Genomic DNA, 21,322 nt, shown 5'->3' with positions numbered 1-21,322 from the left:
CCCAGATGCACTTGATCCCAGTCTAGATTCAAGATGAAATCACAGCTACTACTGAGTTAAATCATGTTTCTTTTGCCAATCTCTCTGCTACTTACTTACAGAGAGACAACGGAGAATTTTCTTCTATAGAGATGTGCAGTCCCTGGGAGGAGAGGAGGCAGATGTTGCTGCTAAGCTCTGAGCGTCAGGTTCTTCTAGTTTTGCAAATCACAGTGCCGTGGGGAGGAACCTTCATATCTAATCCCCAAGGAAGACAGTAGAGCCTGAGAACCTTCATAAAATGGGCTATGGTGCAAGATTTAGATTTAAAACCCTGCCCACTACATCCTGACTGCATAAACTTAGGCAAATAATTTAAACTTTTAAGCCTTTAATTTTTAAAATCTTGATTAAAGGTGTGCAATTTTAAGCTGTTGAATAACAATAGACCTGTGATTTATGACACAATTTACAAAATTCTCAGCAGCATTGAATAATGTTGACTCCTTCAGACTCTCTCTTCACTTGGCTTCTGGTGCTGAATATTTTCTTGGTTTTCTTCCTAGCTTAGAATATTCCTTTTTTACTTTCGTTTGCTGATGTATCCTCCACTACCCAATCATTATTTTGGAATTCCTTAGGGTGTAGTCTAAAGCCACTTTAAAAAAAAAGTATTCTGTATCCTCACCCTACATGATCTCATTCATGCCTTCTACATGCCAGTGACTATTAAGTACATATCCATAACCTAGACCTCTCTCTGAACTCTAGAAACATATATCTGCAGAGTATCTCTACTTGGATATCCCAAAGACGTTTTAGTCTCAACTTGGCCACAAAGAAATTCATGTATTATCTTTCCCCCAAATTGGGACTTCTTCCAGTGCTCCCGATGTCAGCAACTGGCTCTTCCAAAAACCTGCAAGACATTCTTGATTCTTCCTTTTTCCTTATGCTCCATACCCAATCCATCCTTTAGTCCTGTCAATTCAATTTACTAAATAAATCTCAGAAAATCCTTCACTTTGTGCTATTTCCTCTATTGCTATCCTAAGCCATCATCATCTCTAACTTGGACCACTGCTATCATTGCAAAACAATTTCCCAGTATCCATTCTATCTTTTCCTTCTCATCTATTCTCCACATAAATAGCAAGAGCCATCTTGTCAAAACCTCATGTGAACATGTTATCCCACTCTGTCTCATGTTCCTGACAAGTCAACCTTAATAGAATGAAAATCCTTGGTGGCTTTTCACTGATTCCCACCAGGACCCATAGGGCACAACACCTGCCTACTCAGCCCCCTTCATGCCAGCTTCATCTTACACGACTCTTTCTACTCCATGCTTTAGCCACGCTCATCTTTTATTTCCTGGACCGCACCATGCCCTCTCCCGTTACAGGCACTTGCCACATGCTGATTCTTCTCTTTAGAGTGCTTTTCCACATCCATTTGTTAGCTCCTATTCCCTTTCCACATCTCAACTCAAATTTTGCTTTGTTTCCTGACCCTTTCTAGATTAGGTATCCCTAGACCAATAAATCTCAGATTCCTTCACTTTGTGCTATTTCCAGTTTTACAATCTTTTGTCTCTGTGTGATTTTATAGCCCTTAGAATAATTCACAACTAATATTTTTGGTGATCATTTCATTATTGCCTATTGCCCCACTAGGCTGTGTACTTTATGGGCACAAATACCATGTCTTTTTTTGTGGTTGTTGAACATTGTATCTCTGGGCTTGGATCAGTGATGGCCTCAAAATAAACCCTCAGTAATACCTATTGAATACATGAATAATAGCTTCTATTTATTGAACACTTACGATGTGATAGGCATTCCGTTAAGCACTTTATAAACCTTTACGCCTCTTGGCAACCGTACAATGTGAATATTATTATTACATCCCATTTAAGGAAATAAAGTTAGAATGGTTAATAGACTGGTCCAAGTCCCCTCTAGCTGACTAGAGTACAGACCCATTTGTCTGCAGCTCTGTGACCTAATCCCCAGGTGACATTGCCCGTCCTGTCCCGCTACAGTTAAAAAGGCTTTGTCCTTTGGTAAGGAGCTGGCCATGACCTCTCTACCTTAGACTGGAACCCTCCCACCCCTCGCCTGTGATGGCCCTTCCCTTCTTCCTCCTCCAGCACTACTAATGATTTCAGTACCCAATTCTACAGGATTGTTGTGAAGATCCTGTGAACTCATAGATGTAAAAGCTCTAGTCCTATACACTGTACACTGCACCATGGTTGTCAGATGCAAAGTTCCTTTTCAAAATTTGAACTCTTTTTTTTCAAGTAATTAAACCACTTTGATTATTATTTGTTCTTTCGTACTTCAGGCTGCTTGTTACTGTTAACCCCTCTACATCCCATCCTCCATCACTCTCTTCTCCCTTTGCCACAAGTTAACATCGTCCCATTCTTCAAACCTTAGGTCACAGGGTAAAACTCCTCCATGAAGATCCCACACCGGAGAAAGAAAGGCAGTATTTGGGCCAAATAGTCTTGGGCAGAGAGAAAATGATTTGAGGCTAAAGAGTCATTTGCTGACCTGGACATTCCTAGAGTAGCTCTGTAGACATTCCATCTGAAGATGACGGGATGTTTTCTTGCTTTGTAAGAGACAGCCTTTCCCAAGCCCAGGGGTGCTCTAATGCTGGAGACTGAGGCTGGCGACCAACTTTCCCGCTCTGAGGCTCAGTGCTCTTGGATTTGCCCATATGGAGTGCTCTGACCATCTACACCTTCTGTGCTTCTGCCTGCTCATTTTGTATATAGTTTAGAGCTGTTCAGTTTTTGTTTTTTGTTTTTTCTGGAGGCTTGAGGAAAGGGAATAACTACTGCAGGGCCACCTCTTAGGGTCGTGTAGTTGCATCCTGAACAAGTGTGCCCCGCTGAGGGCATGAGTGGTGCTAAAATCCAGCTTGTGCTTTGCCTGCTGAGCTGTGTGCCTGCCACTGTCTGTGTCTGTTCAGGGGAAGAGGCACTTATTTCTAAGTGCATAAGAGGGCGGGTAAGGTAGTTCAGGCTCCTCTCCACATTTAGACGTGTGTGTATGTGCGCACGTGCATGTGTTTACTGTCTGTAACATTACTTTTGAGAATTCAGATCAAATAACCAGAGGCTTTATACTACCAGCAGTGATATGATTCTTCCAGAATTTCAGATGCAAATTCTCACATATTCTGTGGTTTGTCTCTTTGTTCTCCCTGGTGTACCCCCTTCCTCCCTCCCTCTCTGGCTTTAAGTTGATGGTACATTATCACCACTGAGTGTTCATGACCTTGCTTTCTCTTTCTTTTAAAATTTTATTTATGATTTTAATTCTAATTCTCTACTCTTATTAAGTATGTTTTATAAGCATTTTTTATGTGTATATTTTTGCAAAATGCAGGTTGTCATTTTGTGTCCAAGTCTTTATACTATAGAAATTGTTTAGTGTTATAAATCTCATTCTTATTTTTTTCACTCTGTACAATGTTTCTAAGATATAGCTGTTTTAAAATTTTCTATTGTTTTACCCACCTCTCTAATTCTCTTCAGTCTTCTTCTTTACATGGCTTATGAAGGTAAGGTGCAGTAGAAATATTCCCTTCTCTGGGAAGTTTTCCCTCATTCTTACAATGTTATCAGGCTCCCTCTTCTGGGCTCCCAAAGGATTTTCATTCTTCTCTTATTGTAATAATGATCTCATTTTGCAATTAAAACATCTCTGTTGAGCTCTCCATGGAAGAGACTGACATATATATATTTATGCAATTCTAGCACCTAAGATAGCTCTTGGAACATATATTCTCAACAAATTTGTGAATGTATGAATAATAATGACAATAGCTAACATATATTAAGCATGAACTATGTGTCAGACACTGTTCTAAGTGTTTCATATCTATTGAATCATGTAGTTCTCAAATACCATTACATTGAGCGTTAGGGCTTCAGCATATGAATTTGGGGGGAGGAGGGACACAGACATGAGGTCCATAACATCCAGCTTAACCCAGTAGGACACCACTCTTTCCAGGGCATAGTGATTGGCTTAGGGATGGTTGTACAACCCAAGCCTATTCAATCAGGACCATTAAAAAGAGGGAATCTTGGACTATCTGCTTCAGTAACCAGATGAAGAATAATCTTTTCCCGTTTGATGTGTAGCAGAGAGAATATAAGCCTGAAGCCTAAAGTGGCTATAACATGGAGATTATACGCTGAACTCCTGAATCAATGCCTGCAGCCAACTCTATCCCTGGACTTTTCATTTTAATAAGCTACTATAATGTGAGCTCTGTGAGGACAAGGACTTCACTTCTGTGGTAACTTCAGTGCTTAGAACAATGTTCACCACTCAGTAGGGTTCAGTAAGTATTTCCTGAATAAATAACAGGTATAACAATTCTTTTCCCCTCCTTAAGCCAATTTGTGTGATGTTTCCTGTTGCTTGCAATCAGAGGAGTCCTAACTGATAAATACCCATGGCAGACATTATTAATCAGTGATGACAATTTTTGTAGCCAAACTTAGGTGCAAATTTTGAATCCTTTTCATTATGATGCTCCAGGCAGACATTCTCAATCATTACAATTAGCAGGCAAGATGGCACTCCAAAATCTATATTAGCTTTCCATCTCCCTTCTGATTTATTGGAAAAGCAACTAACTTGGGACCTTAACTACATCTTTAAAAATCCCTTCATTTCTTCCTTTCAACATAACTTAATCACGAGAGTGAGATGCCATCACGTACATGTATCCCTCCCACACTCTTGGGGAGAGGGTGCCATAGGGCATGTAACACCAGGGGGTGGGAATCTTGGGAGCCCTTCCTAGAATCCTGCCTCCTACAGAATCCGTGGTCTAGCCCAAATTCTTTGTTGTACAGATGGAAAAACTGAGGCTGGCACAGCTGGAATTAAGACTCTAGGTCTTCAGCTTCCAGCTCTGGTGCTCTTTGAGGTCATTGATTGTAGAGCTATTGTTGAGCCTTTTTTCAGGTCTGTGTGGACTCTGAACTTGTGGGAAAAACCTCTGTGCTTTGGTCATCTTTGCATCGTTCTCTGCTCTCCAACTTGCACTGCACCCAGCAGACAGATATACAATAAATGTTTTTTGGAGTTGATTTGACTAAGGATCCATGGGTTAATTTTTAGTAATTTGAAGGCTGAAGTGAACTGATCTAATGTCTGATACCAAACCAGTGAGGGATTCAGACACAGAAGTGAGCCTTATAGGACTTCGATGAAATATTAATAGAGTCCCTGTCAATGACAGTAGTATCTCTTCTTCCAGCAGTAGCTGTGACCTTTATGAGTTAAGAGGCACCCTGGGGACCTTTCCTATAGGGCTGGGCCCCCTGCTTTTCAGCTACCGAAGCCACTCACCAATGATGGTCATGCTGGGGCTTGTGGAAGAGCATGATGAATAGCTGAAAAGGATGCTCGAAATGTCAGCTAATGCCCCCAAAGTGATTCACTTGGGAATCTGCTGGGTTCATAAGAAGCTTTCACTTTCCAGCTGTTTCAAGACATTTGAATAGACTTTGTTCTTCTCATAGTGCAGGCTTATTAATATGAAATATGTATCTACCTGAACTGATGGGCCAGAAAATAGACTCATGTGGGAAATATAGCTATAAAATATTTTATCTATAAAATAGTCCAACTTCCCTGGACTACATTTTTAACAAGAAAGAATTTTTCTGAGTTTCGGATACCTATACAATTTGTTGGAAAAGAGCCAATTTCATGGGGACCATCAAATTTTGAGCTTAATTCCTTAGACCAGCATATTACCTGAAAAAGTGTAGACTTCTGAAGAATAACAAGGCCAACAGTGATTTGTAGAGTGAGGGACAGATACAGGGCAAGAAGGAAAATTTTTTCCAAAAAATGTAGGATTCTGGAAGGCACATTTGATTAGTTACTGTATGAGTTTTCTACTGCTGTATGGCAAGTTAACCCCAAACTTAGTGGCTTAAAATAAGGAACATTTATTATATCACAGTTTCCATGGGTCAAGAATCCAGATGTGGCTTAGCTGAGAAGCTAAGCTGAGCTTCTTGCTCAGGGTCTCTTACAGGCTGCTATCTAGGTGTTAGCCAGGTCTGTGGTCTTATCTCAAGGCTCTGCTGGGGGAATGTCCTCTTCCAAACTCACATGGCTTTGGCCAGAGACATAAGTTCTTTGCCACATAGATGTTTCTGTAGGAAACTCATAACATGGCAGCTGGCTGCCCTCCGAGGGAGAGTGGGAGAAAGAGAGAGAGAAAGGGGAGAGAGAGACACAGAGAGACAGACAGAGATTGAGAGTGGAAGCCAGAGTCTTTTCCTAATCCTAATCTTGCTAATCTCAGAGTCTCATTACTTTCTCAATATTCTGTTCACTATAAAGGAGTCACCATGTCCTACTTATGCTCAAAGGGTCAAGGGGAGGAGATTACACAGGCCGTGAATACCAGGAGGAAGAAATCACTGGAGACTGTCTCAGAGGTTGCCTATCACAGGCACAGAAAGTGATGGAAAAGTCCCTTTTGATGTTGGACCTTATCATAGCCTTCTGTCACTTAGGCAGGCATTAACCAGGCCCAATTCTCAACAAGGTCCAGAATGAGGCTTACCATAATGCCGGAGCCAAGTCTTTTTGTGACTGTGCAGTTTGAGCAGAGATCTCCTTCAGCAGGGCACTTTCTCATCACTGATGTAGTAGAGATGGAGGTAAGGTGCTGTGCAAGTTCAGGGGTATTCGTATCATTTCCAGCAGAGAGATCAGGCAAGACTTCCTATGGGAGACTACATTTATAATGAAATTTGAAAGGAAGAGAGGATAGTGTGGAGAGCAGAGCTGGGATGGGAGGAAAGGACATTCCAAGAGGAGGATCATGTGGACAGAGCCCCAGAGGTGGGGAAGAGCAGGCTGTGTCTTGAGGAAGCCATGCTGTAGGTCAATGCTGAAGGTCGGTGAGATATTATTAAAGGGACTTGGAATGCAGCTTCCCTCCACATCTCCTCCACTGTTCCTTCATGCTCTCTCCAAGTCACACCAGATACTTACCCTCTGTGGAAGCACAACCTCATAATTCACACAGTTCAATGTCTCCATGTTTGTTTCAGGGAAATGACTTTAGCTAACTCAAATCTCCTATGTCAAAGAGGAATTACCAATGTTTGTACAACAAATTCTTTAATATATTCACTGCCCAATACATTATATGACTATTAAAGTCTGAAAGCTTGGCTTCTCCCAGTCTGGTTTTCCTTAATGATTCTAGGGCTAATTGTATGTGAAGGCAGCCAAGTTCATGGATAATTTCAGAAAGGACCACAGCCCACTTGGTTAAAAACAAAATACCTAAATTTCCATCACTCTAATAAATCTGTTGTGTTAAAGCATAAGTTCTAGAAGGCTTTTGTCAAAATGCAAATGACAATCCCATATCAAAGATTCTTTCATTACTCAGCTGGGAGTTACTCACAGTAAAGTAGTTACCTGCTGGTTGATATCAGGGGAGAGGGCAGAATACAGAGAAGGCAGGACCAGTTGAGGCATCACACTGTAAGGGATGCATAGGCATCAGGACACCTGAGGGCAGAGGGAGGAGGGCACCAACAGTGGAGGCCACAGCGAGAATCCTATGAGGTCAGAGCTGGAGGAGCCTAAGAGTTTACGATGACCATTTTTATTTTGTAAGTGAGGAATCTCTACGGAGGAGAACCGAGTTGGTGTATATGGCATGACAGGCCAGTGGGGGAGCAGGAGCTGGAACGCAGGGTTCCTGAAGATGAAACTGAGTGACCAGCTCCCATTGTGCTCAAGTCTAAGTGACCTTCCCAGATCCTTCTCCTCAGAATCAACCTCTCTCTGCCCCATGCCCTTTGCCCTCTTGCCTTTTGCCTACACCTTTACTTGGCCAATCTCAGTCTACCTTGTATTAAAATGATGTGCACAGGAATTTATCTTTCCCCAAATAAATGGACATCCATCACTTGTGGTCCAGTATTCAGTCTCTCTTCTTTTAGTAAGAGTGCCCTAAGTTTCCCCTGGGAAACCATTCTGCTCATTTTATTTTGCGCTTGGGAATGATTGGCTCTATCTGCAGTCAGAAGCATGATCACTCCTCCCCTAAGCCATTGTTTCAGAGAGGGGCACACAATCCAAGCAGAGCCGGTGAGCTCTGAGGAGATATTTTCTGGGATTCATGGAAAGAAAGGCTTTCTGTCCATCACCATATTTGGTCACGTGAGGCTTGGAGCTGCTACAGCCATTTACCATCAGGAAGGAGACCAGCTTGAGGCTGAGGACGACTCATGACAGAGGCAGAGCTGAGAGATGCAAAGAAACGATGTCTGGATTTTATTATTTGAGCCTATGGATCAAACTCAAACAGAACCCATTTCAATCCTTGGAGTATTTATCTATTTGAGCCAACAACCTAAAGTGATCCCACTCAGGTCTTCCTCTCAAAAACTAGCAAACAATGAATGAATGCTCACCTAACATCTGCAAAGCTAAATGTACTAAAGAGCTCCTTCCAAAAATAATAGACCCTTGCAAAGGCAAATTTTATTCTTCAAACCAGATGGTAGAAACTTCCTTATTACTCTAAAATGGTGCCTCTTTGAGCTTAAGAAAATCTTAACACAGGGCTTTTAGGAGGGATTATATAAGAAGAATTTTCATAGTGTATTTGACTACATTTTCTCAAAGAATTCTAACAATCATTTTGATAGGTTATTATAAATGAGAACATGACCACCCTGTGAGATTTAGATATGGGACTGTTGACAAGTGCTGCAGACACCAATGGCCTGGGGCCTATTCCCCAGTGTAGACAGTGGTTTAGGTACATTATTCAGACTGACTCTGGCTCTCATTATTGTTATGAATAAGTTGTTATAAAAATATAGACTCCAGACCTCCTATGTCTGACTCAGTTAAAATTTCACATGTTAAAAAGGGAAGATAAGAATGTTCTCTTAATGAGCAAATCATCACACACTTACTTAACTGTTGCATACAGAAGGCTAGGTAGCCTCTTTAAAGATGGTTGACTTTAGCCTCTTGAATCATCTCTCTAAGCACCCAAAATCTACCTAATGAACACTTTCAGGAAGTAAACTCTGACTTCCTTTTACCTTCCTTGTGAAAGGCCCTTTATCTCACATTTTTGAGTGTGGTTGAACCATATCCTCTTTGATGCAATGACTTTGGCCTCTTCAGCTAAGTTCTGGATTGGCTGTGACACTAATGCTAGATTGTAAGCTCCATGAAGGGAGGAGTCATGTCTGTCTTGCTCATTTTTATGTCCCCACTCAACTCAGAATCAGACACAGAGTGTCCATTTCAAAAACATTTGTTGAAGAAATGAATTTCTGAAAATTGATTAGGGAATGTCAAGTAAGATTGAAAGTTGAGTTGGGATGATTAAGTAAGATTTCTGTAATATAATCATAGACATGAGTTGAAAAGGAATGTTAAAAATCAGAGGTGCAACGAGCTGTAGTGGAAAGAAAATAGAATAATACAAAAACCCCTAAACGCCCATCTTTGCTTGAGATTTCCTGGCTGAGGGATTTGAAAAGCCCTTTGACTACCTTAAGTATCATTTTCTTCAACAACACAGGGTGAATTCATAGAGTTGCTGTGAGGGTCAGACAAGATGGTGTATGTAAAATCTTTTGCACAGTTTTGGACACTCTACATATCTCTGGTGCAGTAATCAGGGAAAGGAAATGGTAATTCTAATGTGAGTTGAAGGAGAGCATTTGACGTGGAAACTAGCCAAGTAGAGGGCCCTTCCTTGATCAGCCGACTCTAATTTATTGGGAGATCTTAAGGTCTTATCTGGTACATTCACCAGTTGATGTCACAGTGTCTTCTATATTGATAATAAGAGTTTTAAGGGGCATTGGTGGTAGGGGGTGCTTATAAAGAGCTTCTGGAACTATCTGGGTGTGTGCGGGGGAAAGGGGCCCTGGAAAAAGAGGAAGCTTACAAATCCCATTTCTGAAGTCTTAGTTTAATCTTAAAAAAGTAATTCTCAAGCTCTGGAGACTAAATAGGGATGCTGTAAAAGATTTCAGTGACTCATAAATGACAGAGGACATGACGGATGTTTCTGGAGTTTTATATAATTTTGAATTTCTGTGACACAGGGATAGATATGGGCTGCAGCATAGTTTAGTAGATAAGATCTAAACTTTGGAGTCTAACATACTCCTGTATTAGATTCAAATACAGCTTACATCTCTGTCAGTGCAATCCTAGGTGTCTCTGAAGATCAGTTTTTTCATCTGTAAAATGGGCATGTATATTAACTTTTGGTTATTAAACACATACCATGTGCCAGGACTTGTGCGAGGCTCTTTACATACATATCAGATTTAATTGAAAGTATCAACCTTATGCAGTGGTAGTGAGATCAAGTAAAACCATGCACATAAAGTACGTATTCCAGGCACATAGTAACTATTCAGTAAATGGTTGTTATAATTATTATCATTATTGGTTATTATTACAGAATTTTAGATTTCAGGTTTGGGGTTATTGTAGGTTGTGGTTAAGCTTGAAACTGAACTTTCTATAATAACAATCTCTTACCTTCTTATAATCTTCCTTATGCTTGTCAGACCCCTGAGAATGTATTGGGGCTCAGTTCTCTGAGTCTTCAGTCCGGATTTGTTAATCAGAGCCCACTTCTTTCTGAAGGATGTGAGAGGCATCCTGGCCAGGAGAAGATGCAATTCCAATAATTCTGGAATGTCATGACAGGTCCAATTGCCACACAGAGACTCATCTACCAAGAAAGGAAGAGGGAATAAAGGATTGATCTGGATTTGCTTTAGACTAGATGTTTATAAGATTCTTAGTGTCCTGAAGAGTTGAGCAGCCTTGCCTCTAGATGATGCTATGGGTTGAATTGTGCTCCCCCTCAAACTTCATGTGTTGAAGTCCTAACCCCCAGTACATCAGAATGTGACCTTATTTGGAGATAAGGTCTTCAAAGAGACTTTAATCAAATTAAAATGAGGTCATTAAGGTGGGTCCTAATTCAATATGATTGGTGTTCTTATAAAAAGGGGAGATTTGGAGACAGACACATACACAGAGAAAACACCATGTGAACATGAGGACAGCCATCTGTCAGGCAAGGAGAGAAGCCTGGGACAGATCTTTCTCTCACAACTTAGAAGGAACCAATCCTGCCAACATCTTGATTTCAGACTCTAGCCTCCAGAACTGTGAGACAATAAATTTCTGTTGTTTAAGCTACTCAATTTGTGATAGTTGTTACAGCAACCCTATCAAACGAATATAGTTAGGAACATGTTGGCTCTTTGAAGGCCATTGGTAGTATCCTGATGGGGTGAAATGGTCAGGGAAAGGTGATGCATAGGTATGACCAGCCATTCTTGAAACAGAAGTGGATCACACCTGGAATTCACTTCCACTCTTTGGGTAAACATAAGCTGGGATTCCAGAAAGTGTTTACAAGGTTCATTTCCCTTAGGCGAGGGAGAAAGCTGACTCATATTATGGTAGTAAATAATGACAGTAATGCGTGTTTTCAAGGACTAGGAATTCACCAAAATAAGTAGATTCTGTGAAATGGCCAGCCTGAATCATCGGATACTTTTTAAAGAAATAAAGACATTTAGCATCCACAATAACTGGAGCAGGGTAAGCAGCATGCTTCCTAGTAGAATTCATTAAATCACTTGTGTTTATTTATTTATTTTTTACATCTTTATTGGAGTATAATTGCTTTACAATGGTGTGTTAGTTTCTGCTGAATAACAAAGTGAATCAGCTATACATATAAATATATCCCCATACATCCTCCCTCTTGCGTCTCCCTCCCACCCGCCATATCCCACCCCTCTAGGTGGTCACAAAGCACCGAGCTGATCTCCTTGTGCTATGTGGCTGCTTCCCACTAGCTATCGATTTTACATTTGGTAGTATATATATGTCCCTGCCAATCCCTCAATTCGTCCCAGTTTACCCTTCCCCCTCCCCGTGTCCTCAAGTCCATTCTCTACGTCTGTGTCTTTACTCCTGTCCTGCCCCTAGGTTCTTCAGAACCTTTTGGGTTTTTTTTTTTAGATTCCATATATATGTGTTAGCATACGGTATTTGTTTTTCTCTTTCTGACTTACTTCACTCTGTATGACAGACTCTACGTCCATCCACCTCACTACAAATAACTCAATTTCGTTTCTTTTTATGGCTGAGTAATATTCCATTCTATATATGTGCCACATCTTCTTTATCCATTCATCTGTCGATGGACACTTAAGTTGCTTCCATGTCCTGGCTATTGTAAATAGAGTTGCAATGAACATTGTGGTACATGACTCTTTTTGAATTATGGTTTTCTCAGGGTATATGCCCAGTAGTGGGATTGCTGGGTCACATGGTAGTTCTATTTTTAGTTTTTTAAGGAACCTCCATACTGTTCTCCATAGTGGCTGTATCAATTTACATTCCCACCAACAGTGCAAGAGGGTTCCCTTTTCTCCACACCCTCTCCAGCATTTATTGTTTGTAGATTTTTTGATGATGGCCATTCTGACTGGTGTGAGGTGATACCTCATTATAGTTTTGATTTGCATTTCTCTAATGATTAGTGATGTTGAGCATCCTTTCATGTGTTTGTTGGCAATCTGTATATCTTCTTTTTATCCTTACTTTTGTTCTGCTATTTATAATGTGTCTTTTTTCCCTCTGTATGCATTTAAGATTTCCCCTTTATTCCTGGTTTTGATTAATTTGATTATGATGTGCCTTGCTGTAGCTTTTTCATGTTTCTTTTGCTTGGAATTTCTTGTGATTCTTGAATGTGTGGTTTTATAGTTTCATCATATTTACAAAATGTTCAAAAACATTTTGTATATCAACCCTGTTTCTCCTGTCCTTCAGGGATTCCAATTACACATACATAAGCCTTCTTAAAGTTGCTCCACAGTTCACTGATGAGTTGTTCATTTATCTTTTTGAGTCACTTTTCTATTATTTTGGATAGTTTCTATTGCTAGGTCTTCAAGATCACTAATCACTTCTTTTGGAATATCTAATCTGTAGTTACTCCCATCCAGTGAAATTTTTTTAATCATCAGGCTCTATAGGATTTAGCTTGTCTTTCACATCTCTACTTGTCTTTTTTGAACATATGGAGAATGGTTATAATAATTGCTTTAATGTCCTTGGCCAATTCTGACATTTTTGGCAGTTTTGGTCAGTTTTGTCCATTGATTTTTCTTCTGCTTATGGCATGTTTTCCTGATTTTTGTATGTATGGTAATTTTTGATTGGATGCCAGGCATTGTGAATTTTACCATGTGTGTTGCTAGGTATTTTCATATACTTATAAATATTCTTGAGCTTTGTTCTGGAGTACAATTAAGTTACTTGGAAATTGTTTGATTCTTTTGAGTCTTGCTTTGTAGATTTGTTGGTTGTAACTGGAGCTGAGTTCAGTATAGAGCTAATCATTTGCACTACTGAGGCAAGTCCTTTCTGTGTGTTCCACCCAGCGCATTATGAATCTTGAGGTTTTCTAGTCTGTCTGGTGAGAACAGGCACTACTCCCAGCCTTATGTGAGCATCAAGCACTATTATCTGTAATTATTTCCTTCCCTACCTCAAATTGTTTCCGCATGTGTATGTACTGATTAGTACTCAGCTAAATAATTGGACCCTCTGCAGATCTTGGGGTTCTTTCTCTTTACAATGAACTTCCTTCAACATTCTGTCCTGCAAACTTTAGTTGCCTTGCTCTCATCAAATTTTCAGCTCCATTTCCTTTAGGAAGTCCACTAAACATTTCCTGAGTACTCCCTCTCTGCACTGTGGTCTAGGAACCTTCTTAACACAGAAAGCTGGGGAAATTTTGGGTTTATTTTTTTCTTGCTTCTCAGGAACCACTGTCCTTTATTGCTTGATGCACAGTGTCTTGCAAAGTAGTATTTCATATATTTTGTCCAATTTTTATTGTTTCAGGCAGGAGGGTAAATCCAGTCCCTGTTACTCTATCGTGGGCAGAAGTGGGAGTTCTGGAAGAGACTTTTATTGGATGAATAAGACCTATGCTTTAAAGTTGTACAAATTATATTGTATCCAATTATATTGTATTCAAAGCAACTTTGAAGCTTTATCTTATACCACCTGCAATGACAAGCGGACAAGCTTTGAAGTTGGAAAGATCTAGATTTGAATCTTGGAACTGCCATTTAATAGGTATGTGATTTAGGGCAAGAAATGTAAGTTCCCTCAACCTCGGTTTAATCTTTGATAAAATGAGATGGAAAAAAATTTACCTTAAACACACAGGGGTCTATGCATTATTTTTTTTTATAGCAGAAATTTGGCAATAGATAAGGTGATACTAAAACAAATCAGAGTTAATCTATAGTTTGTATTTCTGTGAAACACCTAATAAGAATGAGAGAGACCTATATGTATTCTTAGGAAAAATGTTAACAACATACTGTTAAGTGAGTAAAGCAGAAAAACAAGTGGAGTGTGAACTGAGTTTTAATTAAAAAATTCTGTGTGTATGTGTGTGTGTTTGTGTGTTTATGTGAAGAAAACACCATCTGCAGGGATATATGAACAATTTAAGTAGGAAGTAGGAATAAGAAAAATAGAGAATCTCTTTTTTTTTTAAACTTTAAAAGGAGTTGTATTTAAAAAATAATGGATACATATTAATTTATTTTTGCAATAAAAATGAATAACAAGAGAAACAAAGTTCAAGAGAGATAATAGATGCACCTGGTGCAACTCACACCATCAACGTCCAGTAGCCAACAAGCACCAGGAGCACATATGTAGTCAAGTAAAGTTAGGCTTATTTCATAATAAGGAAACACACATCCCAGAGGGACCAGAGTGTTGGATAAGAGGAGATTGGGAAGGCCTCTTGTAGGATTTAGGCTTGTGCTGGGTGATTCTAAGAAGGATTTAGGAAGTGGAGGTGAGTTCTCTTTTGAGTGTTTTTAGGAATTTGGTGGTTGAATATTTTGGTAATTTATACGTAAGAGGTGAGAAAATTAAAGTGGGTAAAGGAGGAGTATTTACTCATTTTAGTTGGAAGAGGGGAATGTTTAGCTATTTTTTTTTGTTGCTAAGAGTACTTGTCCCTGTTTTATTTCAGACAAACTTAGAGTGGCCTTTTTTTCTGTCTTGGCCCATCTCAGTCATGGAGTGGCCTTGTCTATTTATTGCTCATATTCTGTAAGGGTTGTTTATTTTCAGTTGGGAGCATTATAGCTAATATATCAGCTATCATCTCCAGGGCCATTTTATGATTTCTCCATACCATCAATAATTTCCTCTCTCCATTTATAGTTTATTTTGCTGATGATAAGATGACTTTACCCAATCTTAGAGTTAATTATGCTGGCATATTGGCTCTAATCCTATAGATCTTACTGTGGTCCTCATATTCCAGAATAATGCACAGCTAAATAAGAAAAAGTGTAATTTGCTTTATTCACAGGACTTTTGTCTTTAGATTTTCTTCCCAGGCTAGTGGGCTGATTGCCCACCAAATGAATTCTCCTTAGACAGAGCTCATAGCTGAAGCCTATGGGATTACTACTTGTTCCCTTGAATGTTTGTGACTATAGGCACTGAGACAGGATCAAAGGAAACAACCTGTATTAGTTAGTTTTCTGCTGCAGGAGACAGGAGCTTCCCAGAGGGGAAAGTTTTCATGTTGTAAATCTTAAGAGACTTCTTATTTGCTGTGTGTGTGTGTGTGTGTGTGTGTGTGTGTGTGTGTGTGTGTGCATGTGATGAGATTGTTTTTGTAATATCTGTCACACCCATGTTGAAATAGTCCTTGTTAGTACTCATTACTTTTAACATTTACCTAGAGTTTAAGAGTGCCAGGCACTATGATTTCTATGCATTATCTTATCTGTTCCTAACAAACAAGCAAACAAACACATTGAAAAGTCTCATGAGATATGTATTATTATGAGAAACAAGGTTTGAAAGCTCAATTAGCTTCCAGGAAGACACTTCTGGGGAGTGGCAGGGGTGGGATATAAACCACATTCCAAAAGATTCTAAATCCTGTGCACTTAAAAACTACTTTCTAGTGGAGCATGCAATTAAAGCAACATTCTACATATGCAGATATTTAAATATATTGGGCTCTATCTAATATTACTGAATCAATATCTCCAGGACTGGGGTATAGTAATTTACACTTTAAAACACTTCCCCTGGTCATTTGAATGCTGTTGTCCACAGATTGATATTTAGAGACAAGTGTAGGCTACATACTCACATAACTTCCAGTTAGAAAGCTGCCCATATTATTGTTTTTTATCATCATTCATCCACCCATCCATTCATTCAATATTTACAGAATACCTAATGTGTCTAAGGCTCTATACCAGATGTTAAAAGGTCATAGAAAGAAAGCATATTTCAATTGCCTTATAGATGATAGTGAAGGTCTTATATGTAAATAAATAATTTAGATAGGAAGTGATAAATAATAAATAATATTTATGGATACAAGTGAAGTGCTGTGGGTACTCAGTGGAAGAAGAAATTACTTCCAGGGGCAGAAAGTTGACAGGAAACAGTGTTGACCTGGGAAAACTTCAGGGAGAGACTGACTCTTCAATTGGTAGTAAGATTTGGGCATATGGCAATATTTTGTTTCACACGGTGAATGTACTGAATAACTGTATATGGCTTTCTGGCTTTGAAGAAGTAAGCGGCCATGTTATGAGAGGGCTTATGAAGAGGGCCTTGTGCCAAAGAACTGTGGATAGTCTCTAAGAGCTGTGAGTAGTCCCTGGCTGACGGCCAGCCAGAAGGTAGGAATCTGTCTTAAATGGCAAGGAGATGAATTCCGTCAATAAATGAGTGAGCTTGGAAGCAGATCCATCCCCAGTTGGGCCTCCAGATGAGTTCCCAGTTCTGGCTGACACCTTGATTGTAGCATCTCAGAGGATGCAGTTAAGTGATGTGCAGATTTCTTACCATAAAACTATAAGATAACAATTGTGTGTTTTTTAAGCCCTTAAATTTATGGAAATTTGTTATGCAGCAATAGACACAATTTGGAATTAGGATAATACAAATTTATTTCCCTATTGAGGAATAGTTACTTTCTTGGTCTTGTTTTTCAAAACAATGCTACAGTAAGCAACCTTACATATATGTTCTTACAGATTAAAACTTATTTCCATAGATCCATTTGCAAGGCTGAAATTCTGGATGGAAGATTCTTCTTTTAAAAAGATATTGCCAGATTCCTTCTGAAGTAAGGTAACACTTCAATTATCTATTAGCAAATGTGAGAGCATCCTTTCCCTTACATCATAGCAATTCATAGGCATTATCACTCTTTTTCAATTTTTGGCAGCCATATTGGTGGTTATCTCATTGTTACTTTAATTTTCAGCTCCATATTAATAGATTGAGCAACCTTTCCTATGTTGTTTGGCTCTTTGCTTTGATTTTTATTTGTTTACATCTTTATTGGAGTATAATTGCTTTACAATGTTGTGTTAGTCTCTGCTTTATAACAAAGTGAATCAGCTATACACATACATATATCCCCACATCTCCTCCCTCTTGCGTCTCCCTCCCACCCTCCCTATCCCACCCTTCTAGGTGGTCACAAAGCACCGAGCTGATCTCCCTGTGCTATGCACGTTTTGATTTCTTAAACATTGGCACTGTTAGTCTGGTTGTTTACAAGCACAGAGAACTAGAAATCAAGGATCAAACTTGAAGTACTTTTTTCCAACCCCTTTTAGGGCTTTTCTCACATCTTGGTTTCTCAGGCTGTAGATGAGGGGGTTTAACATGGGGATCATGACGCCATAAAACAAAGAAGCCATTTTTTCTTGCTCTTGAGACTCTGTGGTGTGATGGTGCAGATACATGTAAGACAGAGTCCCATAGCAAATGGTGATGGCTGTCAGGTGGGAGGCACACGTGGAGAGGGCTTTTCTCCTCTCTGCAGCAGAAGAGATCTTCAACATGGCAGCCAGGATAAACATGTAGGAAAAGATGACTACCGACACAGTGAATGTCAAGTTAAACCCCACAAAGGCTGCTAGTAGTACGACATTGAAGTAAATACTGGAGCATGAGAGGGCCAGAATTGGGGGTTCATCACAGAAAAATGGTTAATTTCATTGGATTTCCAAAAGTTCAATGAGAAAGTAAAACTTGTGTTTACAGAAGCATTTAGGAAACCCATGAAGTATGAAGGAAACTCATGAAGTATGAAACCCATGAAGTATGAACTGCAGACTCTCTTGGGCATAACTGTTCCATAGTGAAGTGGGTTACAGATGGCTACATAACAGTCCACTGCCACAGCAGCGAGGATGTAGCAATTACTTGTTGCAAAAGTACCATAGACTAGTAACTGCACCATACATCCTATGAATGAGATGGATTGTTCTGTCCCTACAAAGTTTTGCAACATCTTGGGAGTGATAGCAGAGGTGTAGCAGAGATCAACAAATGCCAAGTTTTGGAGAAAAAAGTACGTGGGAGTGTGAAGCAAAGAATCAATCTTGATGAATAGGATCATGCCAATGTTACCCTCTAGAATGAGCACACTTGTGTTGACCAGCAAATCCCAGGAGGATGAATTCAGTCACTTCAGTGCCATTGTTTTGTTCCATGGCTAGCAAAATTAAATATATAAAGTTGCAAAGGAAGAGGAGCAGAGAAAACTAAGACCATTGTGATCCTTTAACTAATGGTATATCTAATTTCATAGTGGGGTGTCAGAGAATATTTTCCATGATATAATTGAGTCAGATTTTAAAGGCTGAACCTTGACACCTAACTTAGATATTTTCATCTATAGTTTGGAGAAGTTGCCATGGACTAATAGCTGTGTTCTCAGTGTGCAAACTGACAGTATTTAATACATACATCAATTCGGGAAAATATAAGAACATTGTTTTATTTAATTAGGCTTTCTTTTATACTATCTATATTTTAATTAGAAATCCCAATTTGCCTAAATACTAATCATTATATTTGAAATTTTGACATATGCATGGGGTTCTATATGATCTTGTTCCCACCTAGCTCCATATTTTCATTTTATTCTTTTTCATTCCTTAGAAGCTCTTCTCTGCCATGATGGTCACGTGGAATTGTAGAGTCCTTCACAGAACTGTTTATCAAAGTACTTATGGTAAAGCATAATTTTCTTTATAAAATTTCCAATCTGTTGTGGTCCCATGTTTGTAAAAAACATAAAAAGTTCTCAGCATTGTCAAAACTTTGTGATGGTTTAAATGCTCAGTCTCACTTTCTGTAGTTATCTCATCATGGAGTGGAAACAGAGAGTCCAAGGACTGGTGCTGGTTCATGGGCCACACATTGAGTAGCACTGCTCTATGGTGTCCATCCATCCTAATTTACCTATGTGCTTTCCTAGTGATGGATAGCAGATTGCCTACGACTTGTCTCCACTACAAATAACTCAGTGTGAAATTTTTCTAGGGTGTATTCCTAGGGACAAAATTTTTGTGTCGAGGGTATGCACATATTTCATTTGACCAAGTTTTTCCCGATCATTTTATATAATGGATGCACCAGTGTACACGCCTACTAATTTTACATGGGGGTCCCCACATCCTCCCTTCCTAGTGAACACTGATATTTTCCTAATACTTTTTGGTCAGGAAAATAGGTGTAAAGTGATGTCTCATTTTTGTTTTTCCCCTTTAGTTACAAGTAGATTTGATCATTATGTAAATGTTCTTAGAATTTTGGGATTTTATTATTTTGTAAATTGCCTGTTAAAATTTTTTGTAAATGTTTCTAGTGAATTGATTTTACATGTTCTTTGTTTATCCAAGATTTAAATCTCTTGTCAGTTGACTTGACAAATATTTTCTCACATTCTATCATCTATTATTTTGTCTATGATATCTTTCACAGAACAGAAATCCTTAAATTTAAAATAACAATCTAGGGAGGACCTTCAAGATGGCAGAGGAGTAAGACGTGAAGATCACCTTCCTCCACCCAAATACATCAGAAATACATCTACATGTGGAATAACTCCTACAGAACACCTACTGAATGCTGGCAGAAGACCTCAGACTTCCCAAAAGGCAAGAAACTCCCCAAGTGCCTGGGTAGGGCAAAAGAAAAAAAAGACAAAAGAATAGGGACAGAACCTGCAACTCTGTGAAGGAACTGTGAAGGAGGAAAAGTTTCCACACACTAGGAAGTCCCTTCACTGGTGGAGACGGGAGGTGGGTGGGTGGGGGAAGCTTCAGAGCCACGGAGGAGAGCGCAGCAACAGGGGTGCAGAGGACAAAGTGGAGAGATTCCTGCCCAGAGGATCAGTGCCAACCAGCACTCACCAGCCTAAGAGGCTTGTCTGCTCACCCGCCAGGGTGGGTGGGGGCTGGGAGCTAAGGCTCAGGCTTCAGAGGTCAGATCCCAGGGAGAGGAATGGGTTGGCTGTGTGAACACAGCCTGAAGGGGGCCAGTGCACCACAGCTAGCTGGGAGGGAGTCTGGGAAAAAGTCTGGACCTGCCAAAGAGGCAAGAGACCATTGTTTTGGGGTGCATGAGGAGAGGGTATTCAGAGAACCGCCTAAACGAGCTCCAGAGATGGGCACAAGCCGTGGATATCAGCATGGACCCCAGAGATGGGCATGAAATGCTAAGGTTGCTACTACAGCCACCAAGAAGCCTGTGTGCAAGCACAGGTCACTATCTGCACCTCTCTTCCCGGGAGCCTGTGCAGCCCACCACTGCCAGGGTCCCGTGGTCCAGGGACAACTTCCCCGGGAGAACACACGGCGCACCTTAGGCTGTTGCAATGTCACGCTGGCCTCTGCTGCCACAGGCTCTCCCCACATTCCATACCCCTCCCTCCCCCCTGGCCTGAGTGAGCCAGAGCCCCCTAATCAGCCACTGCTTTAACCCCGTTCTGTCTGGGCACGAACAGACGCCCTCAGGCGACCTATATGCAGAGGTGGGGCCAAATCCAAAGGTGAACCCCAGGAGCTGTGCGAACAAAGAAGAGAAAGGGAAATCTCTCCCAGCAGCCTCAGGAGCAGCGGATTAAATCCCCACAGTCAACTTGATGTACCCTGCATCTGTGGAATACCTGAATAGACAATGTATCATCCCAAAATTGAGGCAGTGGACTTTGGGAGCAACTGTAGACTTAGGGTTTGCTGTATGCGACTGACTTGTTTCTGATTTTTATGTTTATGTTAGTATAGTTTTAGGTGCTTGATATCATTCGTGGATTTCTTTATTGGTTTGGTTGTTCTCTTCTTTTTTTTTTATCACTTAAAAATTTATTTTTATTT

At 40.0% G+C, this 21,322-nt stretch overlaps 1 protein-coding gene and 1 long non-coding RNA gene across 2 annotated transcripts in view; both read right to left on the bottom strand.

Moving 5' to 3' along the window:
- Nucleotides 1-11,999, bottom strand: part of LOC309668488 — a 46,940-nt gene extending 34,941 nt beyond the window's left edge. Inside the window, exon 1 of the long non-coding RNA XR_014268249.1 lies at nt 10,581-11,999. This is a non-coding gene — a long non-coding RNA (uncharacterized lncRNA). The remainder of the gene's footprint in view (nt 1-10,580) is intronic.
- An 88-nt stretch (nt 12,000-12,087) lies between these two features.
- OR5AK2 (olfactory receptor family 5 subfamily AK member 2) lies at nt 12,088-20,221 on the bottom strand. The gene is given in 3 exon segments (XM_082478363.1): nt 12,088-18,141; nt 18,144-18,586; nt 18,588-20,221. Coding segments are annotated over 3 exon segments (921 nt in total). The 5' UTR covers nt 18,653-20,221; the 3' UTR covers nt 12,088-17,728.
- Between the last annotated feature and the right edge of the window lie 1,101 nt (nt 20,222-21,322).

Source organism: Balaenoptera physalus (genome assembly GCF_965194825.1).
Source record: "Balaenoptera physalus genome assembly, chromosome: 10".
Classification (NCBI taxonomy): domain Eukaryota; kingdom Metazoa; phylum Chordata; class Mammalia; order Artiodactyla; family Balaenopteridae; genus Balaenoptera; species Balaenoptera physalus.
The sequence above is the reverse complement of the archived record's forward strand: the minus strand, read 5'-3'. Positions and strand labels throughout refer to the sequence as shown.